This window comes from Buteo buteo, chromosome 10 (genome assembly GCF_964188355.1).
Source record: "Buteo buteo chromosome 10, bButBut1.hap1.1, whole genome shotgun sequence".
NCBI classification, from domain to species: domain Eukaryota; kingdom Metazoa; phylum Chordata; class Aves; order Accipitriformes; family Accipitridae; genus Buteo; species Buteo buteo.
In genome coordinates this window covers 271,685-299,398 of record NC_134180.1, presented here as the reverse complement: position 1 = coordinate 299,398, position 27,714 = coordinate 271,685, and the positions used below count along the sequence as shown (strand labels likewise).

The window sequence follows — 27,714 nt, the reverse complement described above, 5'->3', positions numbered from 1 at the left end:
CAGTCAGCTGCTGGGAGAGGTTTCCATCAATCCTGCAGTGAGATCAGCCACTCTTTTGTTCTTTTTTATTAGTAAGGGATTGAAAACACAGTTAAATACATTTCTTTACTGATAATTTACAGCTGTTTCACAGCAGAAAATGGGTGCTATTAAATCAGTAGCAATACTTCAGGAGCAACACTATCTCCATCACTCTTGGCCTCATCTTGCCATCCTGATGGACAGACAGGCTGTAGGATGCTCAGAGCAGCCCCTGCGCTGTCCAGCCTCAGGGGATGCCTGGCCATGACAAGTGCTCATCTCCAGCTCTCCCCTTCACCTCTGTAAAACACTGGGCAGGAACTGGGGGGGTGGCTGAAAGGAGAGGAGGAGGAGGCAGAGCAGGGCTGCAGGAGGGCTGGCCCAGCATGGGAGGCCTCCACTAGCCCCAGCGGCTTTTGGCAATACCTGACCCCTTCCCTGATGGACGAGGGATGGTGACTGATGGGGCCTCAGTACACCACCTCATACACGGTGGCCTTCTTGTCGCCAGAGCCCGTAACGATGAATTTGTCATTGATGGAGATGTCACAGCTCAGCACAGATGAGGACTCTTTAGACTGAATAGGAGAGAGGCGGGCGGTGAGTGCTGCGCTGGTGGCTAAAGCCGCCATCATCCCCCCATCCAAATGTCTCCCCCGCACCTGGAAGATGCTGGCTCCATACGGTGTCCGCCAGGCATTCAGCAGGTTGTCCTTCCCCGTGCTCACGAACCACTTCCCTGGGGCAGGAGACAAAGTGGGTCAGCATCTGTGACTCTGTTCAGTGGAGCCAAGCATGGGGGGGGGGGGGGGGGGGGGGCGGGGAACCAAAAGGACCCATCTGGGGCTGTGCACAGCCCAAGCAGAAACTATAGGGCTCGCCTACCACAGGAGGCAAATTTGAGGGAGAGGACACAGCTCTCATGGAGGTGCAGCTGGTACTTCTCGGGTTTGGTGACATGCAGGATCTCCACGTTGCTGCTCTCCATGCCCACTGCCAGCCACTCTCCTGTTGGGCAGTACCCCAGGGAGAAGATCTGGGGAGAGAGACAGGGTCAGGCAGTGGCCCAGCAGGTCCCAGCCAGCCCCACGGTGCTCCCGGTCGGCCCCAGTCCCTACCTGGGAGCTGAAGTCATGCTGCTGCAGCTGACGCCCTTCCCGCAGGTCCCAGCACCGTACCGTGTTGTCCAGCCCCCCTGTCCACAGCTTGGTGCCATAGTTAGAGATGTCGATGCAGCTGGCACCATCTGTGTGCCCTTGAAACTGCCTGGGAAAGAGGGGGACAGAGAGGGCAAGAGCATGGCTGTCAGGGCTGCCAGCTTCCTAAAAGCCAGCATCCCTGCCCTGTTCCTGCCCTGTGCCACCAGCCGCCTGCCCCAGGCTCACCTCACCATGGTCTGGTTCTGCAGGTCCCACACCACGATGTTGCCGTCACTGCAGCAGGAGAAGCAGACTTTGGCGTCGGGGCTGATGGCCAGGGCATAGCAGGCGGGGGCAGAGGAGGTGAGCTCGGCCTTGATGCGGGGCGTTGGGGCTGCCAGGTCCCAGATGGAGAGGGTGCTGGCCTCCCCCCCCACAATAAGACTCCGGCCGTCAGGCAGCAGCTTGCAGGAGCGGATGTAGTTGTCGCGGTTCTGAATTGGGATTACAGGGAATGGGGTGAATGAAGAAGGAGCTGATCAGTGCACGGCAGGGGTGTGGGGGAGATAGATCTCCTTTTCTCATCACAGACATGAAAGGACCCTCTGTCCCCCTCCATTGTAACAGGGGCACATTCCCCTTCCCAACCTCCCACAAATGCCCTTCTGTTCCTCCTCTTTACCAAACAGTCCAGCTGAGCCACAGCCGTCTTGGTGCCTGGCTGCCCCACGTCCCACACCTTCACACAGCCCTTGCCCCCGGTGTAGACATGCTGCGTGGAATTGCTGATGGTGACGGCGCAGACCACCTCGCCGTGGGTCAGGGTGTGAAGCTGCCGAGCGTGGCGGGGGATGCCGGAGCCGATGAGGGCGTCGGGTGGGAAAGGCACCGGCTGCATCTGCCCGTCGGCGCTGACGTGGAAGGAATAGGCGCTGGAAGAGAGCGGAAGAGAGGGCTGAACAATCCCTGAGTGACTCCTGAGTGCAGGAGCTGACCTCTCCCATTAGCCATGCTTGAGCCAGGTGGAAGGTGTCTGATGCAGTCTGGCTAATAAGGGATATAATTAACCAGCTCCTTGTTACCACCAGCTGCCTGCAACCAAAGGACAGCATTGGACTCAGAAGTGGAGAGAAACTCTAGCCAGGCCCTGCCCTGCCCTGTGCCTGCTGGGTGTACAAATGAGCCCTGGAGAAGGAGACTCCCCCCCATACCCACCCCATGCTGCACAGCTCAGCCCCTTGGTGCCCACCCTCCCTGCAGCTCCTGCGTGTGTGGCCACACTTACGGTTTCCCTCCAGGGATGGTGGGGAGTGAAGATGAGATGGTGGAAGCCCTCAGGTGAGGGTGCGACTCAAAAGCCACCTGTACAAAGCAAAGAGCACATGACAAGCAAATGCCAGCGACACATGCCTTTCCCTGCATGCCCCAGGACTGGGCCAGCCCGGCTCTGTGCAATGTCCCTGCTTGCCCCTTCCGCAACACACACGACAAAGGCCAAAATGGACTCCCAAAGACACAGCTACATAGCAGTGGGACCAGTGGGGGCTTCTCTGAGAGCTCTGCAGCCTTCACTGGCCCTAGACACCTCCAGAAGGGAGACCTTCCTAAGGCTGCTCCCCCCCCAGCTTGAGCTCATTGCAGCAGTGCAGATACTGCACGTCAGGGTCAGTGCATGCCCAGGACAGCAGGGGACAGGCAGCAGAGCCAACACGTGCCAGCAGACTTGATCTCTCCCTCAGCAACTTACCATCGCGGACCGGCCGTACATCATGGCGCTGCTGACCTGCGGCGAGAGGTGGATGCCCATGTACATGCTGGAGGCTGGGAGCTCCCCATTGAGGGTGGCATGAGGCACCATCCCGAAGGAGGATGTGTAGGGGCTGGACATGCTCAGTGGGCTGCGGAGAGCTGCATGAGGAGAGACCTGCTCATGGGCCCTGGTCAACGGGTATGAGCGAGCATCACGCGAGGGAAAAGGGCATCTGGCAGAACCCAGGCAGCAAGAGGCAGCGACACCTCTGCACTGGGGCAAGCCAAGCCTGGCATGAACCAGCGGATCAGGAGGAGGGCAGGCAGGTTATGGATTGGGAGCCAAAGACCCAAGGAGAGGGGCAGGCCCTGAGTCCCATCAGTCACAGACCTCCATGCAGATGCAGCACGGAAGATCAAATGGCTCCATCCCTCCAAAGGACACACCATGGACCAGCCACTAATCCACAGCAACCCTCATCTCTGCTGCCAATGCCAGTTCAGTCTTGGCCAGGCCAAGCTACCTGCAGTTGATGGCTAAGTGGCTCTACCTGCAGGGCTTTGATGGTTTATTGAAATCGATTCCAATTCAATTTTTGCTAAACTGCTGTAGTTTTCTAGCCCAGACAAGGGCTTAATATCTCCAGTCTTGGCTTTATTTCTCCCTTGGGCTAGCTGTCCTCCTCCCATCACCTTCTGGTCCCTTTGGCTAGACAGTGGCCAAGCTGTTCCAGAGACCTCTTCCCAAGGATTCCCTAAATGTCTTCAAGGAAACTGAGGCAGGAAAAGGGGGTATGACTAATTCACCATCAGCCACCACAGAGGCCACTAGTGAGCCCTCATTCCTCTCCCTTGTGCTTTCAGAAGGTGGCAGCCCTTGACCGGGGCCCCTGAGTCAGCTGGTTCCCATCCAGGGTCGCTCCAGCACCCAGCGTACACAGACCCTCATCCCTACAGAGATCCTCACCCGCACAAGGAGGCTGGCTGTGTCCTGGCCTCCCGCATCCCTGTGTGCCGGTGGTGGCACTTGGGACACCCCTCCTACCCCTGCAGCCAAGGCCTGAAGCATGCCACTTCACATAGCGACACCAAAATGACAACTTGTCAGAGAAAAATGACCCTCTCCAGACAAAACACCTGCACACACACACCCCCCCACCGCCCACAGCTGTAGCAAAGAGCTCTGCACATTGACACACCAACTCCAGCAGGTCTGAGCCCACCAGGAAAGCACTGGCAGTCAGGTACGTGGTAATTGCACATAGGTGCACACAGTGGCCATGGTCGATCCACCCGATTACGTGAAGCGAAACAGCCCCCCCAGCTCTGCTGATGGGACAGAGCATCTTGCCTCCCCTCACCCCAGCCCCACTCGCAGCAGAGCGCGACACCCCCCGCTATCCCCGGACACTCACTGATGGTGTCGGTGGCCGGTGCCTTGGCAGGGGGCTGCCGGAGCAAGGCGGCCGAGCTGGGCCCAGGGCCGGGTGTGAGGGAGTCGCGGGGCGGCGAGGAAGCGACGGGCTTGGAGGTGGGAGCGCTGGCTGGAGGGTCGGTCTGCGCGGCAGAGGAAAGAGCAGCCTCAGTGGCAGGACCGCTGCTCGGGAGAGCGATCCCCAGCACCACGCGCCTGCCAACGGCTTCGAGCCACCTGGGAGGGGGCACCAAGAGGCACCACTGCCGGCCACAGCTGGATGGGGACTTGGCCATCCTGGGTCAGATCCCCTCTCCTTTCCTCCTTTGCCCCTTGCACCCTTGCCATGGCTTGGAAGGATCTCCATGTCTCCACTCCCCCCACTCGGGTACAAACGCCCAATGCAAACCCTGGGTCACCCCAAATTGCCACAATCCAGCACCCTGCTGCCAGCATGATGCCCCGTGGGGCTGTTACGCAGACATTTGCTTCTCCCTCGTGTGAAATCCCTCCTGCGCTGGGGCATCCCCATCCCCAGCCTGCGGGGAGCAGGGCCAGGAGGATGCCTGGGACAAAACGGCCTCTCCGATCCCCACAGCTATTTTATTCCTTTCTTTTTTCTTGCCTCTCCTATTTCTTCCTCTTTTTCTGCCTGGGGATTTTGCCGACACCAGCAAAGAAAAAAAAAAATTAATAACAGAGAAAAGCTACGTGCTGTGCTGGCAGATTGCTCAGGGTGCTTTGTCTGCTCTAATCCGATTGTGCCGGGGAGCTGCCGCTTGCTGGTCCCCGTGGCCCCCAGCCGGCTCCTGACCCTGGGATGGTGGGGATACACCGCTTCCATCCCTGTGGTGGCTGGGAGGGCCAAGAAGCGGCAGAAACATCCCTCCCCCTTCCCACACGCTGATGTTTCAATCTGAGCATTGGGCTGGTGCTTGGCAAGGAGGAAGGGGGGGGAAAAAAAAAAAAAAATCGATTGCTGAGAGAAGCTCTGGGGAATCCTGCAGGCAGCCAGATGGAAAATACCTGCAGAGCCAGGCCTCTGCCTAGCAGATGATGAGCCTCCCTCCAAGGGCACGGACCTCTGCTCCCAGTGCTGGGAGTCTGGTGGTGGGTACCAAGCACTCAGCACCAGCATCTCCTCAACCACCTCCAGGCTGTGGCGGATGAGCTACAGAGAAATTTGGGGCCACATCCCTGGCCCTGCTGCCCACCCACAGCCTGGGCTGCCCACACTGCTCCCTACCAGACTCTGGTCCTTCGGCTTGAGGGGCGTCGCACTCCGGCTGGAGGCAATGGAGGCAGGGCTCTCGGGCATCTCCCGGCGGGCTGGCGGGAGCCGGCTGCTGGGTGCACGGCCGGGGCTGCCAGGCTCCGAGGGGGGGTCCTGGGGGAAGAAGAGGCCTCTGGGGAGCGGGAACCCCAGTCCCTCTGCACAGGACGGCAGGCCCAGAGCCCAGTAGGGACCATCAAGCCCCCATCTGCTCCACCCCGCCTGCCAGACGAGCTGCTCATCCAGCCGCTCGCTGTCCCATGTCTGCCTGAGCGGCATTAACAAGGAGCATCCACTTAGAGGCCTCAGCTCTGCTCCAGTCCCCTGGATGAGAAACCTCCTTGATTTTTCCTCTCTGAACAAAATTAGAGGTGACAGCAGTTTCAGAGGACACTGGTGGCCACGGATGCCTTCGCAAGGAGCGATGGTGACCAGCACGCCCAAGGAATTGAGAAAAGGCCTCTTGGCAGCCTCTCGACAGCATTTCAGAGGCAAGGCCACCCATCAGCTCTTGCACTCCTACAACCATTCAATTAGGGCTGTGATTTTTATCACCATAATTACACTGACAAGCAGTTTTTATAAGTGTCCTTTCCTGCAGAAATTCCTGCTCATGTTCCTTTCAGGGCTTGTATTTTCTTGGGAAGTGGCAGGAGGAAAAAAATAATAATAAAAAAAAAAATCACGTGTTGTCCCTTCCCCCCAGTCTTCCAGGGGAGGAAAAGGGATGTCCCCGAAAACATCATCTCTGCCAAGAATAGCTGGGGCTGGCATAAAGTACTGTTGTATCTGCCTTGGTGGTCAGGGAAGGTTGTACCAGAAGCGCCTGACAGTTTGGCTGCAAGAGACTGAAATTCAGCGTACCCCCTGCACCGAGACATGGACACGGGCTCAGTAAAGTCAAGGCTGCTAAGGCCAGGAGCCGTATGAGACTGCTCGGACAGGGGCTGGCGGGGCCAGGCCGGTTGGGGGTGTGCTGCAGGGTCTCCTGCCAAAGGCAGCACAGCATGCCTGCCTGCTCCTGCCACCTCCACGTGCGTGAGCTGCCAGCAGCAAGCCCAGCTCCCCGGGGCTCTCATCGCAGCTTATCAGCCTCCCCATATGGGATGCTACAGGAGAGGGGCTGAAACGGGATTGTGAGGCAGAGCCAAGTCTATGGCTGGCAAAGCTGAGCCCTGGCTGGCACAACCTTCCACCTGGAGCACTGCGAATTGGAATCAGCCTTGGCTGGCATGAACACACCAGAGCAGGGCTGGCACGTGTCCTGGCTGGCCACTCCTGCCCAGCAGCAATGACCTGGAGCCTAACGAACCCCTGAGCTCGGGAACCAGAGTCCTAAAGCTGCTTGAACTGGATACCCCGCGAGGCTTCAGCATGCCCTTAAGGGTGTGGGCTTACCTCATCCACCACAAGGTTGTAGTCACTCTTGTCCCCATCGCTATCCTGCAAGGGGGGAGAAACCCAGAAAGGCCCAGTCAGGAGCGGGAGAGGCTGGACCAAGCTCTGAGCTCTGCCCCACAGGACCCCAGCCAGCCGAGAGACCCCATTTTCTCCCACGCATCACTTCTTGTGGACCAACACCACACCCTGCAGGCAGCGACTCAACCCTCTGGCTGAGGGCCCTCCCCGGGGCTCTTCATTTTGCTCATTTCTTTTCGCGGGATTACAGCCGTCCGCACTGGGGGCAGGCACAGAGCTCCCCAGCTACCTCCAGGGTCCAGGCCCGTCTCCCACGGCCACGCTCTTTGGTGCACTCACGTAATGCCCAGGTAGGTCCTTCTCCTCCCGCTTCCGCTTCAGCCCCGTGCCTCCCGTCCGCTCCTCATCCTGCAGGCTTTCAGGAGGGGAAGCAGAAACGCTCTGAGCCAGAGAGGGGGAGAGGAAGGCATGTGAGCCGGCGGGAGAGCAGACAGCCTGCAAAGCCCTGCCAGATGCATTTCCTCTCTGCAAGAGACCTCCCAGTGCTGCTGGCTGCACCCAGCCAGCGTCCAGCATCCAGCCGGCTATCTGCGCAGCCTGTGCCAGAGCCGGTTTTGGGGGGCAGGGGTCCCCTTCCCCCACCAAGCGGGTGTCAGGGCTAAAGGGGGAGGCACTACTCTCCCCCTCTGCACAGATACCTGTGGCATTCCCTTACTGGCATCCCATGCACCCTTGGCCAAGAGTCCTCTAAGATCCAAATGTACTTGGGGGGTAGAGATGGGGTTTAGTCTGGTGCTTAAGCAAGGCTGGGGAAGATGTTTCCAGACCCTTGAGTTCTAGCCCAAATTCATCCATTCAGCTCTGATGAGGGAGAGAGAAGGGAAGCAGGATGGGGACCATCCCTGGGGGTTGGCTGCCCACAGTCTCCTGGCATGGGCAGAAGGCAGATCCATTTTTAGGGTGCTCGGAGACTCACCCACATGGAGCCCCAACAGACCCTCACCTCCCTTTCCCGGCTTGGCCGCAGAATGCCTCCAAAGTGAGCTGCCCTCACCCCTGAAACCTGGCCAGGGCACATGCCCCTGCCCCTCTTCAGGGAGAGCACGGCCGGTCCCTCAGCCCACAGGAGGAAGAGGGAGAGAACAAAGCCCTGCCCAAAAACCCAAAGCCACAGGCTCCCCTTCCTTGCCAGAGCAGAGGAGTGGGCAACGGGGCAGGGGGGCAACAGCCCCAGCCGGCAGATGAGCCCTGCTCTGACAGGGACAGGGGAGGACGAGGGGTTGCAGCCATGCCCTGGCCCAGCCATGGCACGCAGGGCTGTGTGAAGCCAGGAGCTGAGCGAGGCAGCATCCCCAGCGCGGCTGGAGAGCAGATCCGCCCCTTCGGGAGATAACAAGGCATGGCGGAGTGGAAAATCCCCACTGGAGATGTGTTTACTTCACCTTAACCCTGCCGCTGCAGGAGCCAGCAGGCTGGGAAGCAGGATGGGGCCGAGCAGGATGAACGCCGCTTCCCTGAGATGCTGCCAGCAGCCGCGGGGGTGTCTCAAATCCCCTCCTGCCCCCCAAGCTCGCTGCTTGGAGGATGATAATGCAATCAAGCAGTGCCTGCCCACCCCCAGCCCCCTGGCTCTCATGCAAACCAGAGGAACACCAGGCTGACACCAGTTACCAGAGAGGCTGCCCTCCCTCTCAGAGCAGCCACGGTGCTTGGGCTGGGGCAGTTTCTGGGGCACAGCTCCCCGACCTTCCCAGGCCTGCTCTGCAGAGCTGTTCATGCCAGGGGTCGAGGAGAAAATGCCTCATCCCAGGGCTCCCACACAGTCAATTTTTTCCAGCACAGTAGGATTAAGAACCTTGACTGGAGCAGAAAGGATGCTCCCTGTCCCCTGAGTGATCTCTGTAGGAGGTACCGGGTATATATGGGATCACCGGGTAATTCATCCTGTACAGCACAGCGACCATCTCTCCCTCCTCCTCTCCCACCTGACTGCAAGCCTATGAAGATCAATGCCAATTGCTCCCCAATGGAGGGGTTTAACCCTTCCCTCTCCTGCCTGTACCAGGAGCTGGAGCTCTGGCTTACTGCAGCTATGGAGCCTGGGACGGGAGTCACAGGGACTCACGACAGGCTGGGGGGTATTTTTCAAGGGAAGGTGCAGCCAAGGGTTGCAGAGGGGCTGGCAGCACTGGGCTTAGGTAAGGAGACCTGTTCAGGGTGTTTTCTAAACTGGAAACTCCTTGAAAAGGAGAGAGTTGGTTATTTTGGGAGCAGCCCTCGACCTTTAGATCCTTGCATCAGCAAAGATTCTGAATTGAGGTGGCCCAGAACCTTCAGCTACAAAATCCCAATGCAAACACAGCCCATCCGAGCCAGCAAAGGGAACAGAGGCTATGATAAGCAGAGCCCCTTTGTCTTACATTCTCCGCTCAGATGTTCTCCTGAACTCCCCTCCATCCCCACACACACATTCACCACTTGGTTGCTCCCACCCTCCACACCGCAGCTGGATTTACTCTCCAGCCTGCAGCACAGTGGAGTTCAAGCATGGCTCTGTTGCACCCTAGACACGGCTGCATTTCAGCACTGCCTCCACCGTGCTTGTGCCAGTGGAGCGGATGCCAGCTCAGGTGCAGCAGCAGGGCTGGAGCCTGTGCATTCACACCCCTGGGGCTCAAGCTGGGTTTGCACATGCAGTGGTGCTCACCAGAGGAACTGGGCTGCCCCAGGAGCCAGGGCAGAAGAGCTGGGCTCTGCTCAGGGTAACAGCAGAAGGGCTGGACACTTTGCCCTGGATAAACAAGGGTGAGAATGCACAGTTGGACATAGGTCAGGACCCCCCTCATTAGGCTGGCCTGGAAGGAGGCTCTTTCTAGCCCTTGGGGAAATCAGCTCCACTGAGAAATAGGGGTGACCCCAAAATTCCTCAAATTCAGACACTTGGCCCAGCCTCGTGAGGACCCCTGCATCGCTTGCGAGAGAGGGCAGAGCTGCCCCAAGTCCCCCTCCCCACCTACCCCCAGCTTGCCCTTACCTTTTTGCCATGCTGAGCCCTTGCAAACTCAGTACCCAGGGGAAGGCCAGTCCTGGGAGCCTGACACCCTAGTCACCTTGTGTGCAAACACAGACAGCCTTGAAAGGTCACTCACGGTGGCAGGGGGAGATGTCCCTTACTCTTATCCACCAAGCTGGGGAGGGAAGGGGAGGAAAGGAGCCCACACATCAGGAGAAATTAATGGGAGACCCGGAGTCCACAGGAAAAGGACAGCAGGATGCCTGGGCTGTGGCGTACAAGGGAACAACTTGGATCTACCCTGCCTGCAGAGCTGCCTCGCCTGCCCAAGGAGCCCTGTGACCCCAACCTGGCCCCATGTGTGAACAAAACCCCAGTCCCTGCCACTGCCTCTCCTTGTGCTGGAGCGCAGCATCAGAGGCTGCCATCAGACAGAGGACAGCTCGGCTACCTCTGGGCTGTTTGCTTTGAAAAGGTCAGGAAACAAAACATTCCTGGAAATCCTACTGCGATCTCTTGCCAAGGGAGCCAGCTACAGCGCCTGCAGAAGACACGGCCCCTGCGCCTGCCCGCACTGCCAGCCTCAGCCAGGAGCTGCCCCAAAGCCACGACCGCCCCTGCCCCCGGGTGCCCTCCCCGCAGCCGGGCTCCTCCAGCACCCGCAGCCCTTCCCAGGAGCTGGCAGCCAGCTCTGCCTCCTGCCTGGAGATGCTCAAAGTGACTCCGGGGGCTGGCAGGCTGCCAGGCAGGGCCCCACGGACGGAAAGCCTGTCCACTCGCTCCAGCATCGAGGCTAGCTGAGGCCACCGGCCCGGCCAGAGCCAGGCATGCCGGCGTGACTTACCCGGCTCGGGGTGCGCTCTGGAGCCCAGGCGGCAGCAGGGAGAGTGTCCGGGCAGGTCCGTGTCAGCGAGGCAGAGGGGAGGAGAGGAAGAGGCTGTTAATGCGAAGGCTGTGTCCCAAGTACCCAGGTAGGGAGGAGAGGGGGACACTGCGGGGCAACACAGGAGGAGACAGCAGGACACGAGCTGAGAAAAATCACACCCGATTTCCCACTTTGCCCGTCTGCAGCGTGGATTCTCTGACGTCTAATAGGAGGTGAGCCCAACAGTATTCCTCAGGGAAGCAGGGGGAATCTCTAATCCACCCACCTACTTTTAAGAAACTCAATCCAGCTTTGGAATCTCTTCCTTGGACGTGGCAATGGGTCCAAGGCTGCCAGGAGGGGACAAGCCAGCCGGCCAGCTGAGACCTCCTGAATCACACCCATCCTATTTCCTTAGGAAGCCATGCTAAAAAGCCCTGCTTTGGAAACCCTCCGAGGCTTTTTTACCTCCACAAAAAAACAGGTCCACCTCCCCGACCTGAAGGAAGAAGTCCCAGGCATTTGCTATAAACTGAAGCATGGGGCTTTGGGCTGGGGTCTAGAAACCCTTCCTGGTTGATTTTCACTCCTAATGATTGCATCAGCATGTGGAAAGAACAAATTTGTCCCAGTCTCTGCTGGCAAAAGGAGGCAGGCAGGTTTCAGGAGGTGAGGGACTCCCCGTGTGGGTGGCTACTCAAAACTATGATCAGCACCAAGCTGGGGAAAGGGGAGGGAGAGGGACTGCGTGCCTGCCATCAGCACTTCAGCCCTGGCTCAGCTTGATCCACACCAGCTCCAGCTAACCATGGCAGAGCACCAGGGATTAAGCCAAGCCACATGCAGAATTTTTTTTTTTTCTTGTTAAAGGAATTATTCTGGGTGTCTCTGTGCCCTCCGCCACGGCTGGATGCCCCTGCCAAGGAGCAGCTCAGCTGTGCACGGCAGGAGCTGCTGCTGGAAGCACAGGCTGCCCGAGTCTCTAAGGGTTAAGGCAGCCACAGCACAGCCTGCTTTTATCCTCTTTCTGGAGTTTGTTTTTCTCCTTCGGTAGAACGCCATCCTTAAAGAAACAGACAGAACTAAAACCACAGACACCTGCGTACAGGCGCACAAAGCGGACACGGACAATTTCCTGCTGCTGTTTTCACCACCTTGAAATCTTACAAGCAAAACTGGACATTAGGAAAATGCAACAAACCCCTCCAGTGCCCAGTTTCGCTGTTACCATTGGGTCCTGTCCCAGCAGCATTTCCAGGCCCCGAACTGGGGACATGGGGAGCAGCAGCCAGCACCTTCCCCAGAGGAGTCTGCAGAGGAGCATCACTTCGGCTGGTGAATTTTACTGCCTGTTTCTAGTCCGTAGAGCTGCCGTGCTGCCCGGAGCCCTCTGTCCATGCCTCAGTCTTGCTGTCAGCAAAAACACCCAGTGCCTGCGCTCTGCAGAAGGTGACTTGAGCTCAGAGTGGCTTTTCCTTCATGCAGCACTTCAGTAGCAACAAGCCACCAGCAAAGCTGGGTGGTGTTATTAATTTGGCCCAGGCCTGCCAGTAGCATTCAGAGCACTGATTTAACGATGATTAAATATTGATGATGTTTGTAAAGCACTTTGTGATCCTGATAGGAGGAGGCACCCATAAGGATGAGGAATTACGGCTATTTACAAGGCACCACACAGGCAATAAGGCTCTGCTTTCTAAATTCCTTGCCACAGACCCGTGGCTCTCAATTTCTACCAGGGGCTTGTAACAGTGTTTTCCCTTAAAGTCTCAGCTTAAGGCATCAGATCTTTACCTGGTGTAAACCCTGGTGTAAACAGAGAGGGTTTCTCTGTGGCGGGGATCTCACACCCTCCCAGCTGCCTGGTGGAGGTGGGACCCTCACACACTGGAAATACCCAGGGGAGCAGGAAGACCCATGCACGCACACACACACGTGCTCAGACCCCTGCTGCCCAGAGTCTGGGGTGCACACACAGCTGCCCCCCCCCCGCCTTCACTGCATGGCAGCTGTTCCCTGGGTCAGAAATACAGCCAGCCTCCCGGGGCTGCAGATATTTAATTAGCTGGATCTCTCATTCGCTGTGCTTGCCGCTCCCCCTGGCCCCAGGGAGCAGCTGCCAGGCGTTGAGGAGCCCCAGGAAACAGGCAGAGCAGGCAGCAGGATCCCTCCCCAGCGCTGCCCATGCACCTCTGGCACATCTGCTCAGCAGTGACTCAGCCAGCCTTCAAAGGGTTAATCCAGCTGTGCTTTTTTCCCCTTACCTCTGTTCTCCCCATCCTGGGCCACTCTGTCCTCCTTGGCAGCCAGGTGAGACTGTGCCATCAATGCCCCCGAGAGGGCCAGGAGCCCCGAGGTGCTGCTGACCCCGCTCAGGCTAGAAGGCTGCATGCTGGAGGGGTGGGGTGTCAGCGGGATGGGGGATGCGTGGTGGGAGAGATGCTGAAGCTGCTGCTGCTGAAAAAGAAAGAGCAAATGGTCCTCAGTTCAGGAGGAGACAGCCGCAGCCATGCCCAGCATCCCTCAGCTTCCCGCATGAACTGCGATGCCAAGCGTAATGGGATGAGACGCACGCGAGGACAAGGAGGGGAGCAGAGCTGTCGAGGCTGCACAGTCTGGGTCACATCGCCTGCCCCTTCCACCCAGGGCACCTCGATTACCTCCCCGCCATGGATGTGATCCCAAGACATGGCAGATGAGCCCAAGCCTCTGCTCAGGGCAGCAGGGGCCAGGGAGGATCCCAGAGGCCATCCACCACCTTTGGGACACAGTGGCAAACCCTCTCACCCTAGGGGACCAGGCCTGGGCTTACTGAAGTAGTAAAGACCCTGCCTTCCCCCATCACTGCACTGAGTGGTCTGAACCCCTGAGCAGAAAAGAGCCTTCGCCCACGGCTGGGCAGCAGGACTCACCCCAACGATGCTGTTCAGCTCCCCCATGGTCACCTGCTTGGCCCGCTCCACAGCCTGCAGGACCTGCTGCTGGTGCTGGGAAGGAAGAGCATGGGGACGTCACACCGTGCTCCTGGCCAGAGGCACCACGCAGCTCAGCGTTGCCCCAGCCGCCTGGGGCTGCGCAGCCCTCTCTCCCATCCCTCCAGCCCAGGTACAGAGGTCTTTCCCCCACCCCGAACCTCCCACTGTTTAGGCTGGACTCAGGTTCGCTCCTTCTCGAGGTCCTCAAGAGAAGCCTGAGCAGCCCGGTGCACATGCCCTGCCCCTCCCCTTACCTCCTGCGTCAGAAAGGGTATAATCTGGGCGCAGATGGCACTCAGTCTCTTGACAATCTCTGCCTGAAAGAGAAAGCAGGTATCACCACGGAGAGGCTCTGAGCCTCATCCTGTCCCCTCCAGCGGAGAGGAGGGCAGCCAAGCATCCTGCAGACACACGCAGCCTCTGCGGAGGAGTTAAACTCTCCCCACCCACACCCGCTCAGCGTAAATCCTCCTGCTGCCTCTGCGTCCCTGCTGGGATTTCCCAAGCTGCTGCCAAGGGACGACTCTGCCCAGGGCTGTGGGACCCTCCCAGGCTGTCAGGTCCCCCCAGGCACATGGGAGGGAACCCGATTCCTAAATCCCTCCATGGATCCAGGCCAAGCCGAGCTCTGAGCTGTCAGTCCTTTCGCAGCCCAGCTGGCTTTGCTCAGCCCAAACCCATCTTGGCTTTGTGGGCTGCCGCTCTCACAGCCAGCGGGCAGGCTGGCAGGGAAGGAGGAGAGCTGAGCCGCAAGCGCTGGCAGCGGGCCATCGGCGTGCTGCTTGCTCTCTCCCTGAACACTGGACTCAAAGCCAAGGGGAAGGGAAGGGGGACACAAAATTCAGACAAACGAATTCAGTCCTCTCTGCATCGTGCCAGAGAAACCCTGCAAGGGACTGACAGTGGTACCTGCTCTGCTCTCCTTGCCCTGGCAGGAGCAGGGACGCCTGCTCCCACCCCTGCCAAAGCCCCAGACCAGCCGGCAGCGCTCTCTGCTCCTTCCAGAGGGGGAGCAGAGGCACAGAGCACCCCTGTACCTGTCCCCTGCCCAGCAAGCAGCAACGAGGAAATGCAGAGGACCTGGCATGTCCTCTCCTCACTCTGTGATTATAGACAGACCCATAGTCCGGCTGCATCCCCACTGGGTAAGCGGCATTTCCCAAGGGAAGGGACTGTGGCTTCCAGCCTAGCCTCTCCAAAAGAAATCCGTGCCTCCTGGGAAAAACTTGATCCCCCGTACCCGCTGCAAATCCACCCTGGTGCTAGTGGAGGGATTGGCTGCTCTGAAGTGTTTTCTCATCTCAGGTTTCCAACAATCCCTGACAGCATTGCAGAGAGGTCAAACCACGCACAAAGCCGGCAAAGAACAAAGGGAACATTTACCTGCTGTGCTCAAAGGCTGCCTGCGCCCCAGGAGCACACCTGCGCCCACCCGCAGGTCCCGGCTGCTGCATCAGCCGCTGCCCTGGTGTCCACGCAGGACCCTGGCAGCCAGAGACCCACCCCTCCTCCGGACCTCCCCTGCCCACACAGAGCCAGGAGCCGGACCTGGGTGGGCCAGGGCTCCCTCTCCTCAACGACTTGGCCATTGCCTCTGTCACCTCACAGGCAGAGTCCCTGGCCCCATGTGGTTTGGGCTACTCTTGGGTCCCAGTCCCACCCCTGGGTCCCAGTCCCACCAGAGCTTGGAGCATGTGGGGATGGCAGGAACGTGCTCGTGGGCTCTACGACTCTCCCTGCTAACAAAAGGAGCAAACTCGGAGGGGCTGAGCCAGCTGGAGGAATATGGCAGTTGACTTGCCACTTTGTCAGGCATTGGTCCAAACTAATTTCCCTGGCAGAGAGCCCGTGATGACTAGATTGATAAATCTGAAGAGGGAAAGCAAATTAACGTTGGAACAAAAGGGGAACCAGGGAAGGGTGAAAACACTCCTCTGGCTTCGGGAAAGGAAAAGGGGAAAGAAAAGAAAGACAATCCATTTGCCTCTGGGCTCCAGCTCCTGCTGCTTCCTCCACACTCCCTCCTGCGCCTGGGGCCCCAGGGAACTGCTGCGGGGAGGTACGTGCACAGGGCTCATGGCCAGGCTCTGAGAGGTGCTTTGGGATGGCAGGGAGAGGCCCTGTCTCAGTGCACCTACCAGAACTCAATAGTGCACATCCTGACAACCACTGAAGCCCTTTGCAGGCCAGTCCCTCGCACAGAGCCATGCTATGTCTCCCGTGCCATTACGGCTGCATGGGGACGAGGGAGACATCGGCCTCTTCCCCATCATCCCCTGCTGCTGGCCCGGACCCCACCTCACTTACCTGCTTGTGCATTTCAATGTTCAGTCCGTACGACATCTCATAGTACTGAGAGCAAAATCACAACACAGCCTGGTTAGGAGCTGCCCAGAGCAACCGGCCCATTACCAGTCAGCAGCTTGGCAGTCAGCCCACCCCTGCTCCCCCCAGCCGAACTCTGCCACTGCTGCTGAGGGTCCCTGCTCCCCCCCAGCCCATGAGAAACAGCTGGCCAGCACACCATGGGCTGAGACCTGTGCCACGAGCCTGGGACAAGGTAGGGAGCAGCCACAGTGTAGACTGTTTAACACCTGTAATGATTACGCTGCTATTTCTGCATTAGTTTAAGCCAGCGTAAGCCAGCCCCGTTGCCCCCCACATCCCCTCCCGTCCTGGCCTGTCCCTTCCCACTCCTAACCCAGACCCTCTCTCTGATGCAGCTGCCCATCTTAGTCACAAGGGTGTCCATGCCTGCACAAAAGCAAAGATGACATCAGATTACACCTTTTACCAGTCACTAGTGACTCTGTCCCCCCACTCCTGAGGACAGGGAGAAGGGGGGGACCAGAGGACCTGCCTTCCTCCAGCAAAGCCCATTTCAAAGGTGGCAGCCCACCTCTGGAAATCCCTGAGCCTCCAGGATGTGGGAAGGGATCGCAGCTGCTGGGTGACAGGAACATGCCCTGTGACACTGATAAAGCCTAGTACACCTCTGGCCTCACGGACAGGGCTGTCATCACCCAGGGGAAGGAGGTTGCCCAAGGTTAGGTCTATTTGCCTTTTGGATGGCATGATTTGGGTTCCCCTTTCCCTAGGGGGGCTGGTAATGTCAGATGCTGAAGGAGAGGGAATGCGGTTCTGCAGCTCCCACCTTCTTCCCTTCCTTCCAGCAGCTACACCCCCTCCTGCCAGGACTGCCAGCAGCAGGCCTGCCTCTGGCTGGTGCCCAGGGTGGGTTGGTGTCAGGGCCTATTAACGCCATGCTGGCAACTGTGGAGGGCTCCTGCACTGCTCCTTCTAAAGGCAGCTTCCCCTTCCACCCAAAACACCAGCCTTGGGGTATCACTTCCAAGACACCTCTACCTTGGGAGAAGGACAGGGAGGAGGGGGGAGATCTCTTAGAAGGCCAAACAGAAAAAGGAAAAAAAGAAAATAAAAGAGACAAAACCTATGGCATGATTCCTGGGCTCAAGCAGCATGGAGTGGCAGCAGACATCAGCAGAAGAGCCAGCCGTTGCTAGGAATAACAATTAACTCCTTCCTAACTCACACACCCCCCCAGCCCCACCACCCAGGCCAGACCCAGGCCAGGCATCCCCCCAGCGGGGGTGGCTCAGGGAGGCCGCTGGCCCGTTTGGGTGAGTGGCTGAGTGGAGCCCCAGAGCCCGGGACCTCACCAGAGGGTGGCAGTCGGGGATGCTTTGGGGGAGGCAGGGGAGACAGGGCAGGGGTAGCTCACCATGACATAATGTCTCTGCATCTCTGTCTTCTCACTCACCAGCTTCTCACATTCCAGCTTCAGGCTGCAAAGAGGATCCACGGTTTTCATTCACAGACCCACATCTCCCACCCCATCCCTCCAGTTCCCACTTTCCACCCTGGGACCTCGGCAAGCTTGGCACATCTCCCGCTTACCCCCGCAGTCTCATGGGGCTGTGGGGGTGTCACACACTGACCCCCTAACTGGTGTTGCCATCCCTCAGGGACCTGAACCCCTGTGGCCGTGCTGCCCACACAGCTCCCGCTCCCCAGTGGACAGTCACAGTCTGTCGCACCCACCCAGCTCTCTATTCCCACAGCACTGCTGCCATCCCCTCCATGTCACCCTACACCCAGCACAGCCGGATGAAACAAACCATGGGCAGTCTTCCCCTTGGGACCCCCACTCAAGACCTGGCATCCCAACTCACAGCCTCACACTACCCCTCAGCCTAGACCCCTCTCCCATCCTTCCCCAAGTGCTCCTTTCACCAGGACCCCTTTCTCCACCTCCTCCTGCCCCAACTCACCCCCTGGTCTGCGCCCCATCCTCCCCCCATGCCCAGACTCCCCTCAGTCCCCTTATGCCCCTTCTCCGGACGCTCGCCTCTGCCCGCAGCCCTGCCAGACCCCCGGCCACCTCCTGCCCCCTAAACCTCGTCTCTCCACCTCCCGCCCCACACCCCCGCCTAAAACGAGGGTCCCCCGCCCGCAGCTCCTTTCCCGACCCTGCAGTCCCGCTTCGCCCGCCCCTCACCTGTGGTACTGAGCCTGCAGGAACTGGAATTCCTCCTTGATGCGGTCGCAGATTTCCAGGACCGAGAACTTGAAGGGCTGCCCGGGCTGGAGGGGGGTCTGGGGAGAGACGGACCGGCTGGAGGCTGTGGCTCCGCCGCGCTGCCCTCGCCCGGCCCGGCCCGGCGGGGGCCCCCGCCGCGCCCCCGCTCGCCCCGGTACTTACCGGGTGCCGTCCCTGCGGGAACATCCTGAGGGCCCGGGCCCCCGCCCCGGCCCCCCCGCTCCCCGGCCCCTGATCCCCGCCCGTCTCCCCGCCCCTGGCGGGGGAGCTCCCCCCGCCGGGCTCCGGGGGTCCTCGGGAGTCCCTTGCCTCGACGCCGGCAGCGGGAGGGCGGCCGGGCCGCGGAGTCCGCGCGGAGGCGGGGGGTCGGCGGGGCCGCCGAGCGGCTCAGGCGGGGCGAAGCCGGCTGCCGTCGGGCGGGCGGGCAGGGGGGGCGGCCCGCCGGCCGCGGGGTCTCCGCTCGCCCCCCATGGGGGCCGGGGGCGGGGGCAGGGAGGAGGCGGGAGCGGGCGGGCGGGAGGTGCCGGCGGGGCCTCGGCGGTCCCCGGCTGGCGGAGCTGCCGCCCGGCCCCGCCGGCCCCGAGCGCCCCGTCCGCCGGCGCCCGCTTAAGGTGGCGCGTGTCCGCAGGACGCGGCGGGGCCCGCAGGGCTCGGGGCGGCGGGAGGGAGCGGCTCCGTCGCTCCGCGCGGGCAGCACCGGAGCTCCCCGCCCCGCCGCGCCGGCTCCGCGCCCGGCGGCGGACCGGGCGGGCGGCAGGCCGAGGGGGCGGCGCCCCCGCCGCCCCGACCCCCCTACGCCCCGCGATGCCGGAGACCGAGGGGGTCGCGGGGAAGGGGCCGGCCCTGGAGCGGCTGCTCCGGGGCTGAACGGAAGCGCGCGGGAGGACGCCCGCCGACACCGCTGCCCCAGCCCTCCGCACCCGCCGGAGCCCCGCTCGCCGCCCCGAGCCCCAGGACCCCCCGTCCCGCACGTTCCCCCAGCCCGGCCCCACCCGCAGGCGCTGCGGCTCCGCGGGGCCCCTGCCCCGGAGCCGGGCTGAGTCGGGAGCGGAGCCGCGCCGACACGGGCCCCCGGGGCCGGGAGCGTCCGCACGCCCCGCAGCATCCGTGTCCCCCGGACACGGCACCCGCCGCCGGCGGGGCAGCGCGGGGGCACGGAAATCACAAACGAAGGCGGCCCCGCGGCGCCCGGCCGAGCCGGGGGCCCCCAAGGACTGCGGGGTGGAGGGACACCGGCTCACGGCCGGGCCGGACCGCCACGCTGCGGCCGTGCTCGCCCGGCGCGTGCTAGGCAGGGAGCGCAACGGCAGGGGGACCGGCCCCATGCCTGCCCGGGGCGGCGGGAAGCACCGGACGGACGGACGGGCTGCGCTACCCCGCCGGTGTGGGGACGGGACGGGACGTAAGAGGCCCCGGGGCCGCGCAGCCCCGCCGGGAGCGCGCTCGATCCCGCTCCACCTTAACCAGCCTCACGGCCCGCAGCGGCGGTGGGCGCACCTGCCATTGGCTGCCGCTGCGGGAGCGCCAGCCAATCGCCCTGCCCCGTTCCCACATGGGTTCGTGACGCCACATACCGGGAAGGCCAATGAGGAGCGACGGGGCCACCGCGGCCCCAAGGGGGGCGCCGCGGGGCACGCTGGGAGTTGTAGTTCGCCCCTCGCTGCGCCGTGCGCGGTGGCGGCCGCCTGGGGCCGGCTCGTCCCACCCGCTGCCCGCCGGGGTCCCGGGGAGGCGGCGCCCGCCCCTCTCCGCCTCTCGGGCGGGCCCGGCCCAGAGCCGCTGGGGCGGCCGCCGCGGGCGGCCCGGGCGGGCGGACTACGCGGCCCACCAGGCCTTGCGGCGGCCGCCGGCTGCCACTCAAAGTAACGTGGGGCGGCGGAGCGCAGGGCCGCGCTCCGCGACCGGGGGGGGGGGGTCCGCGGCCCTGAACGGGCCCGGAGCCGCCGCAGCCGCCGGCCTCGGCCTCCCTGCGGGCCCTGGGGCTGCCGCGGGCGGCAGCGCGGGGGAGGAACGGGGAGAGGGGAAACCCCGGCGCCGCGGGGAGGAAGGAAACCCCCGACCGGCCCCAGGGCCGAGGCGCTCGGCTCTGCCGCGGGAGGCTGCCGGTGGCTCCCGGAGAGCGGCTGCGGCGGCAGCGGGGGCCGGGCCGGGCCGCCCCGCCCCGGCCGCAGCAGCTCCGCACCCGCCGCCGCCGCTGCGAGCCCACCGCGCGGTTCTCGGCGTGCCGCCGTGCCGTTAACCCGGGGCCGGCCGAGCCGGGGACGGGCCCGGGGAGGGGGAGCGGAGCGCCGGGCTCGGTCCCCCCTCCGCAGCAGGGACAGGCACAAAGAAAGGCGGAGCTGGCAGCCCATCCCGGCCCCGGGGGGAGCGGGGGCCGCCCCCGCCCCTCGCCAGCATCGCGACCCCCCCCGCCCCCGGGTTCCACCGGTGGGGCCGCGCCCGGGATCCTGACCCGCCCGCCCCAGCCCAGCGACCCGCCGCCAGCCCGAGCCCCCGGCCAGGCCACGGCCGGGGCGCAGGGGCAGCTGCGGGCACCGGCCCCGCGGGGCAGCCCCATCGATCTGCGGCCAAGCGCCCTGCCCCGAGAGCCCCTCCCGCCCCACCGAGGGGCCCCGGCCCTGTCTCTGTCCCCCCGACCCCTCCTCATCCCCCACAACCCTCCGTGAAGCCACCGCGTTTGAGGGTGGTAACGGGAGAGTGGGGACCAGGCCTTAAATATTGCAGGAACCGGCTGCACCTGGGCACGGCACAGGCAGGCACAAGGTTAAATATTTAATGCCTCACATTTCATCCTAATCTTTTATTAATTGCGTTATTTACTTGCTGCATGCTGGCAGCGGCCAGGGCCGGGGCAAGGTGGTGGGAACCAGAGGCTCTCCCTCCTCTCCCTGCCCTGCACCATCCCAGGGCTGCCTGCTGCCACTGCCCCCTCCCCGCGGTGCCCTGGCCGGGCCTGGGGACCTTCCCGTGGCACTGGACAGGCTGGCAGGGCTCAGGGGCCCCCCAGCCCCAAACGGCGCCCAAACAAGCGGCCAGCCCCTGTCCAGCCCCAGCCTCTGTGCTTTCCCCTTTGCCTTCCCCAGCCATGGGCGTTCACCGGCAGATCCAGTGCCACAGGTGGGATGGCCAGTAGCCCAACACCTCAGCTCCAAAGCCCTTGAAAAACCTTCCTTTTATATATGCATGTATACATGTGTGTGTATATCATATCTGCACATATAAATATATGTATTTTAATCCAAATGTAAGGTTTTAGAGAATTTATTTTTGGTTTGTTGCCTTACTGGGGGAGTTGTGGTTGTTTGTTTTTTTTTATTTAAGGCAAGTGTTTTTTCAAAAGCTGGAAATGTTTCAGATCATGTTTCAAGGGAAGGCGAGACTGAGAAGATGTTTTGCAGCATTTTTTCAAAACTCCTTACCAAAAATTGCTAGTTTTCCTTAGGCAGTTTCTCTGCTCTCCTCTCTTGGAGAGCGACACAGGTAAACCCAGAACAGGCAGCTCTAGGATGATGGATGTCACACACGTCTTCATCACCCTGCATTAATGATTGACGTGGGCCCTGGAGCAGGACAGCCTGTAACCCAGAGATTAATTTGCTTCAGCATGTGCTTGGACTGGGAAGAAAACAACCACAGTTAACCCTTTGCACCCACAGGCCTCTGGATGTACCAGGAAAGGGAGCTGGTCCCACTCCTCCCTCCAGGTGCCCAGGCACGAGGTGCAGGGCAGAGGACGTGGCTCACAGCAGCTAGCAAAGCCAGTCTGAGACCTGGCTGCTTCTGCCTGCTGCAGGATGCTCAGCCGGGGGCCCAGCTGCTCCCCGTGGCAGCCACGCACTTGTGCCTGGTAGCAGCAGTGCTTGGAAGAGCCCCAAAGGACGAGGGCGTTTGAAATCCACGCCAGGATCGAGAGGCAAGTGCTGTAAACAGCCCTTCTGTTTATAACCAGTGGAGAAACCAAACAAGCCCAGGCTTTGGGGTACTCAGGAGCTCCATCTGAGCCCAGATCCAAGCAAAACAGATTGCTGCTGCTGGAATTACCCCAATGATTTTACCTTTCAGCTCCCTCCCTAAATACCAGCCTGGGGCACAGGAACACGCAGCCTCCTGCCCTTGCCAGGAAGGGTAGCACAGGCTGTGTCCCGTGGGTTGTCATGTCCCTCCCCACACACCTCCTTTGTGCAGCCTCCTGAACCCAGCACATCTCCAGAGTGGATGGTCAAGGGCAGAGACCATCACATTTCTCAGAGACGCCTATGTGTGACCAGGGCTTGCTGCTCTTGGGGCAGCTGAAGCCTGCACACACAGAGTCTCTCCTCCAGTGCCTGATCTGAAACCCTCCTGGGTGCTGCTTCTCCTGCCTGCTCTGCTCAGCTCCATCCCTTCCAAATGCAGGCAGCAGGCAGGTCAGTGGGGAAGAGCCACGTGCAACCATCTCACACCCAAGGAGGCTGCTCTGATAGTACAAAGCCACCACGTGTCCAACTTTGCAGGTGTATTTGCTGGCCTGGCAGGAGACAGCCAGGGCTGGGAAGGGAGCAGGGGGCACGGCTGGGACCCAGCATGGCCTCAGTCTCCTCGTGACAGCCGGGGATGCCCCATTCTTTGCAGACTGGTTCCCTGCACCTGCCTCTTCGGGTCCACGCAGGTTCAGGGCCTGTTGACTTTAAGCACATGGGCAAGCTCAGCCTGGGGTGGGATTTTTTTTGGCAGCCAGGCGGCAGTGGGTTTCCATGCAGGGTTTCTGGGTCACTAGGGCTGTTATGGGGTGGTGGGGAGCAGAACTGGGGGCACCAGATTTAGAAGATTCAGATTTTTCCCTCCTGGGGCTCAATCAGCCGGTTTGCCAGGTGTGTGGAAGCAGGGACCAAAGATGACCATGGTATTTCCAAACCATCCCATTTTCAGCTTCTCACTTGCATACTCGAATGAGGAGCCTTGAACTCGGCAGAGCTGAGTTCCTGGCACCCTCAGACAATGTGAATTTCCCTGGGCATTTATACCAGCAGCAGGCACAAACAGGGGCCTTATCCTGGCTGGAGTCTGTCCTGGAATGAACATGAGATGAGAAGGGAAACTGAGGGAAGGGACTGGCAGCAAGTCAGCAAGAGCTGGGCCAACGCTGTACTAGAAATCAAGGTTCTCCAGCACCCTGGGCCACGCTCCTGGGACCAAACCACAGGTCCCCATCCCTGGGCCCCAGTGCTGTCGCCTGCTCTTTAAAGCCACATGTTCCCAGAGCGTCTGCAAGGCAAACTGCACGCAGGAGCTGGGGGAGCTGGGGGGGTTCTCCTGCCATGGCCGGGCAGGGGCCCCCCTGCACGTTGCTGAGACGGTGTGCTCCTGCCTGCAGCCCCTGCACTGCTGCCCTCCCACTGTGCCAGGATCACCTCGTGACCACGGGGCTGTGGACCCGGGGGGACGCCTGCAAAAGAGATGTGGGAGCCCTTAGAGCAACCCAACAGCTGACAGACTCTCATCTCTGGCGCTGCCTTCGATCTGTATGTTGGCTCCTGTTTGCACTTACCGGCTCTGAGTGGTTTTTAATTATTGATGCCTCTTTTAGCTTTTATCTCGTGCTCAGTGCAGCCAGGAAGGGCTTGGCGTTCCTGCATTAGTGATGAATTGGGAAGGAGGCCCTGCTCCACCACACTGCAAAGCATTCCTGGCTTGCAGGCTGTGCCATTGTTTCAAGCAAAGCTGCGCTGAAAAATGAGGAGGGTGGGAACGGGAGGGGGATGTGGTGGAGGCAATTCCCGCTGCTGCCACCGAGGCAACAGGGATCTGTCCTATGGGGAAAAAGCTGAAGGGGATGGACGGAGAGTCAAACAGGTGTGGAAACCTCCTTCACCTGCCCACCTCATCAAGGAGGAAAGATGCCATTTTATGACCCGTCCAGCGACAGGCAGGTGGAAGGGGGGGGCGGGGAAGAGATGCGAGACATCAGAGTTTTGCCAAGCCCCCAGCAGCTGCAAGTAGGAATCGATGTCAAACCTACGCTAAATGCTGTGCTGCTCTGTGGTCAGGGCACGGGGTGCTGATGGATGGGGTCCTGCCCTCTGGACACAGCCAGCTCCCCATCTGCCACAGCCAAAGCCCTTTGGACAGCGGGACAGTGGCTGTCACTAGGTGCTCTCTATCCCCCTTTAATGAGCCAGGGCTCTGCCAAGTTTTTCCAAGGATGCTGGTGCCAGGAGAGCTGGTTGTCAGCCCGTCTGCCTGTGTCCCTCCCCAACTCTTGTATCACGAACTCTCATGCATAAAGAGAAGGGGTTTCTCTTCCAGGAGCCAGTCTTAAACCACCCCCAATCAGCAGAGCTTTGGAGGCCCCACATCACCTGCTTCTCATGAGCATTGAGCCTCTTCTGCCGAGGCAGGAGAGGAGCTCATGGCTCTCGTCATGAGAGAGGTTACAAGGCAGAGCAGCCTCTTTGGAAGGAGAGAAGCTGTTTCCTCAAGTCTGCAGCTACTGGGGGAGTCATGAGGGAGGTATTTTTAACCTTTTTTTGGATGCTGGTATGGGTTAGATTTGCAGATTTTGGTATGCAGTTAGATTTGAGCCCAAATCTGGTACGGTGCCCTATGAAATGACTCCCTTCGGAGATCCAGAAGCAAATGCAGCAGTTGCAAACAGAGCCAGGCTGGAAGCATGGGGAAGTGCAGCACTGCTCATCTGTGGGATGGGATATCGGGGTGCCTCCCACCTCCCAGAGAAATGCTTTGGGTGCGAAGCCAGCATGCTTCAGGAATGAGTCACCAAGGGAAGCAGGACTGGAGCACGAGGTTCCACTCAGCATCTGCTGGGAGGTGCAGGGGCTTTGGAGAGCGCAAAAGCTCCATCTTTATACTTTACAGTGGGTTAGTCTCCCGCAGGGAGCAAGTTGATATCCACAGCCCAGTCAGGAGCAGCTCCCCGGCCCCAGCCTGCTGGCAGCTGAGGATGCTCAGCCAGCAGCCTCATGGTTTGTTCGACCCCTTGCCCACTGAACGGAGGCTGCTAATTAGCTCTAACAACAGGGACGGCTGTTCCTCTGAAATCGCCAGCCTGAAAACACCCCAGACCAATTTCTCCTAAATCCTCCTCCCTTGCACATCCATCAGGAATAACATCCACTTATGGTTCTCCCTACCCCCAGGCTGAGTTTGAACCAGTGACCTCGAGGTGAAAGCGCTTGAAAAGCTCCAGCCCTCCCCACAGCCAGCACACTCCCAGCGGGGTTTTCAGCAGCACTTATAGAGCAGAGATGGTTTTAGCAACTGTCGCATCGCAGCAGCCCCGGCCCGAAGCTGTGTTGGCCTTTCACATCAGAAACCTGCGCGCTCAGCGTCAGCGAGGCCCTCAGAGCAGCTGCAAGACCATGGGGTCAGACTGCAGCTATCGGTAGCGTTTCAGCCAGCTCCTGACTGGGAGCCCCTGTGCAGTGCCGGGGGGGGGGGGGGGGCAGGCATTGGACCCGTCCGCCCAGTGCTCCGGCCCCACCAAGGGTGCTGAGGTCAGGCCAGCCCCTGCCACGCAGCAGCAGCTCTGCTCTCGCCACGGGCTGTGCTCTGGATCTGCCCCACCACGGCCAAGCAGCCGGCGGCGATGGCTGCTTCCCAGAGCACAGGCAACGGCTGCATCAGGAGCATCGAGCCCTGCACAGGGTGCCTGGTTTGGAGGGCGACAGGGCTGAGACCCCCAGGCAGCCCTGCAGAGTCTCAGCCAGCAGCCGGAGTCCAAAGACGACCACCACCGGAGCCGTGCTCCTCCGCGGACCCCCCTGTCCCTTGCAAGCCTGTGCCGGGAGCCCTGCCCCAGCCATCCCCCGGATCATGCTGGCGAGGCGTCACAGGCAGATAACGGCAGCATTGTCAGGCCCTCACGCTGCCCACAGGCTCTGTAACCCATCCAAAGCCACTGCACGGTTGTGCCAGGCCTGGCCGGCACTCCTGGGACAGCGGGACATGGGACCGAGCCACACACCAGTCCGCCCATCCCCTCTTTGCAGCAGGCTGGTCTGCACCTGAAGAAACCCATCAGAAGCAGCACCAGGGAAGGGGCCGAGCAGAGCCGCAGCCCCGGCAGGCATTCATGCGGCACCATGCACGTTTCCTCAAGCCTCTCCCGCCTTGGACCCCCTGCAGCAGACACAGCCCCAGCCCGAAGTGCCACCACTCTGGAGGCAGACCTGGTCCCAGACCTAAGCCGGTTCAGCAAACCCCATCAAATCTCACCCTCAGGCATTCAGCCTCATCTTTGCCCAGTGCCAGCAGGACAGAGGCACAGTGGCCACTGCTCCCCTTCTGGCCTTCACCAGGGCCCCCATCTGCACCACCACAGTCCTTGGACCTCAGTGGGCAGCGGGGGGCACTGAGACACAGCCCCCCTAACACTGCTTCCTTCGCAGGGGAAGGAAATTTTCCCACTCCAGCTGGCCTGGGAGATACAGAGGGGAAGATGTCATCAGGGCAGAGCAGGCTCTGAAGCCAGAGGACAGCTCTAATTATTGAGAGCCAATTCCATTACAGCAATCTCAGCCCCAGGGCAACACAGGCCAGATTTTCCAGAGGGGCTGAGTGCCACAGAAGTAGCTTATCCTCTGCACCCACAGGAAAAATGAATTATGCACACGCAGAGCAGATCTGCGGCAGCCCACAGGGACCATTCCAACGCGATACCAAACCACGCCGCTCCTGCTGCAGCAGAAAGCCGGTAGCCCTTGGTGGCACTTCCCTCCAAACCTCCCTGCTTTTTATCTGGAGAGCTCCCAGATCCCGTTCGCCACCGCCCGCTTTCCAGTTTATTTTGGCTTTGCCTGGGGATCCTCCTTGCCCTGGCTCCAGCAGACTCCAGCCAAAGCTCCAGCGTAGGCACAATGCCCTGCCAGGATGCCTGTGGGAGGGATGGCACCCCAGAGCAGGATGCGGGCAACGAGGACCGTCCTCATTCTGCCAGCAGCTGTGGAGACAAGAGCAGGAGAGAAGCCAGAACCAGAGGTGCCAATGTTAACCCCGCTCCTCCTGGCTCACAGAGAAACCTCCAGAGAGAGGGGAAGAAGGGCCCCCCCACAGGAAAGGCACCACATCACACCAGGTAAGGCAGGGACTAGTCTGGGACACGCTCACCTGGAGGAGGGAGGGCAGCTCTTCCAGAAACCTCCCACAGCCTGCTGGGAGCTGTGACAGCACTTGGGGAAACTGAGGCAGGGTCCAACATTAGCCAGCAAAGCTACCTGTTCTCCCCCACCAATTCCCCTATCGCAGGGGGTGGGGGGCAGGAGAGGGGGGGGAAAGTATTTTCAAGTC

At 60.8% G+C, this 27,714-nt stretch overlaps 1 protein-coding gene across 10 annotated transcripts; it reads right to left on the bottom strand.

The window, feature by feature from the left end:
* Positions 1-48: 48 nt before the first annotated feature.
* TLE2 (TLE family member 2, transcriptional corepressor) lies at positions 49-18,957 on the bottom strand. Of its 10 annotated transcripts, none has more exons than XR_012651915.1 (22): positions 18,592-18,750; positions 18,388-18,485; positions 17,611-17,674; positions 16,176-16,220; positions 14,123-14,185; positions 13,806-13,880; positions 13,158-13,350; positions 10,873-10,889; positions 9,723-9,806; positions 7,355-7,456; positions 6,995-7,039; positions 5,570-5,710; positions 4,325-4,466; positions 2,908-3,068; positions 2,446-2,522; positions 1,843-2,092; positions 1,407-1,654; positions 1,140-1,283; positions 907-1,057; positions 684-760; positions 448-599; positions 49-354 (listed from the first exon to the last, which is right to left on the bottom strand). XR_012651915.1 is itself a non-coding variant. In XM_075037681.1 (22 exons), the coding sequence occupies exons 1-21, from the start codon at positions 18,613-18,615 to the stop codon at positions 492-494; spliced, it is 2,313 nt and encodes a 770-aa protein (XP_074893782.1). In that variant the 5' UTR covers positions 18,616-18,750; the 3' UTR covers positions 49-354; positions 448-491. The 10 variants fall into 10 exon arrangements, 6 of the variants coding, with proteins under 6 accessions (XP_074893782.1, XP_074893781.1, XP_074893783.1 ...); XM_075037681.1 differs by having other exon boundaries at positions 1,140-1,287; XR_012651914.1 differs by having other exon boundaries at positions 49-599.
* Positions 18,958-27,714: the final 8,757 nt, after the last annotated feature.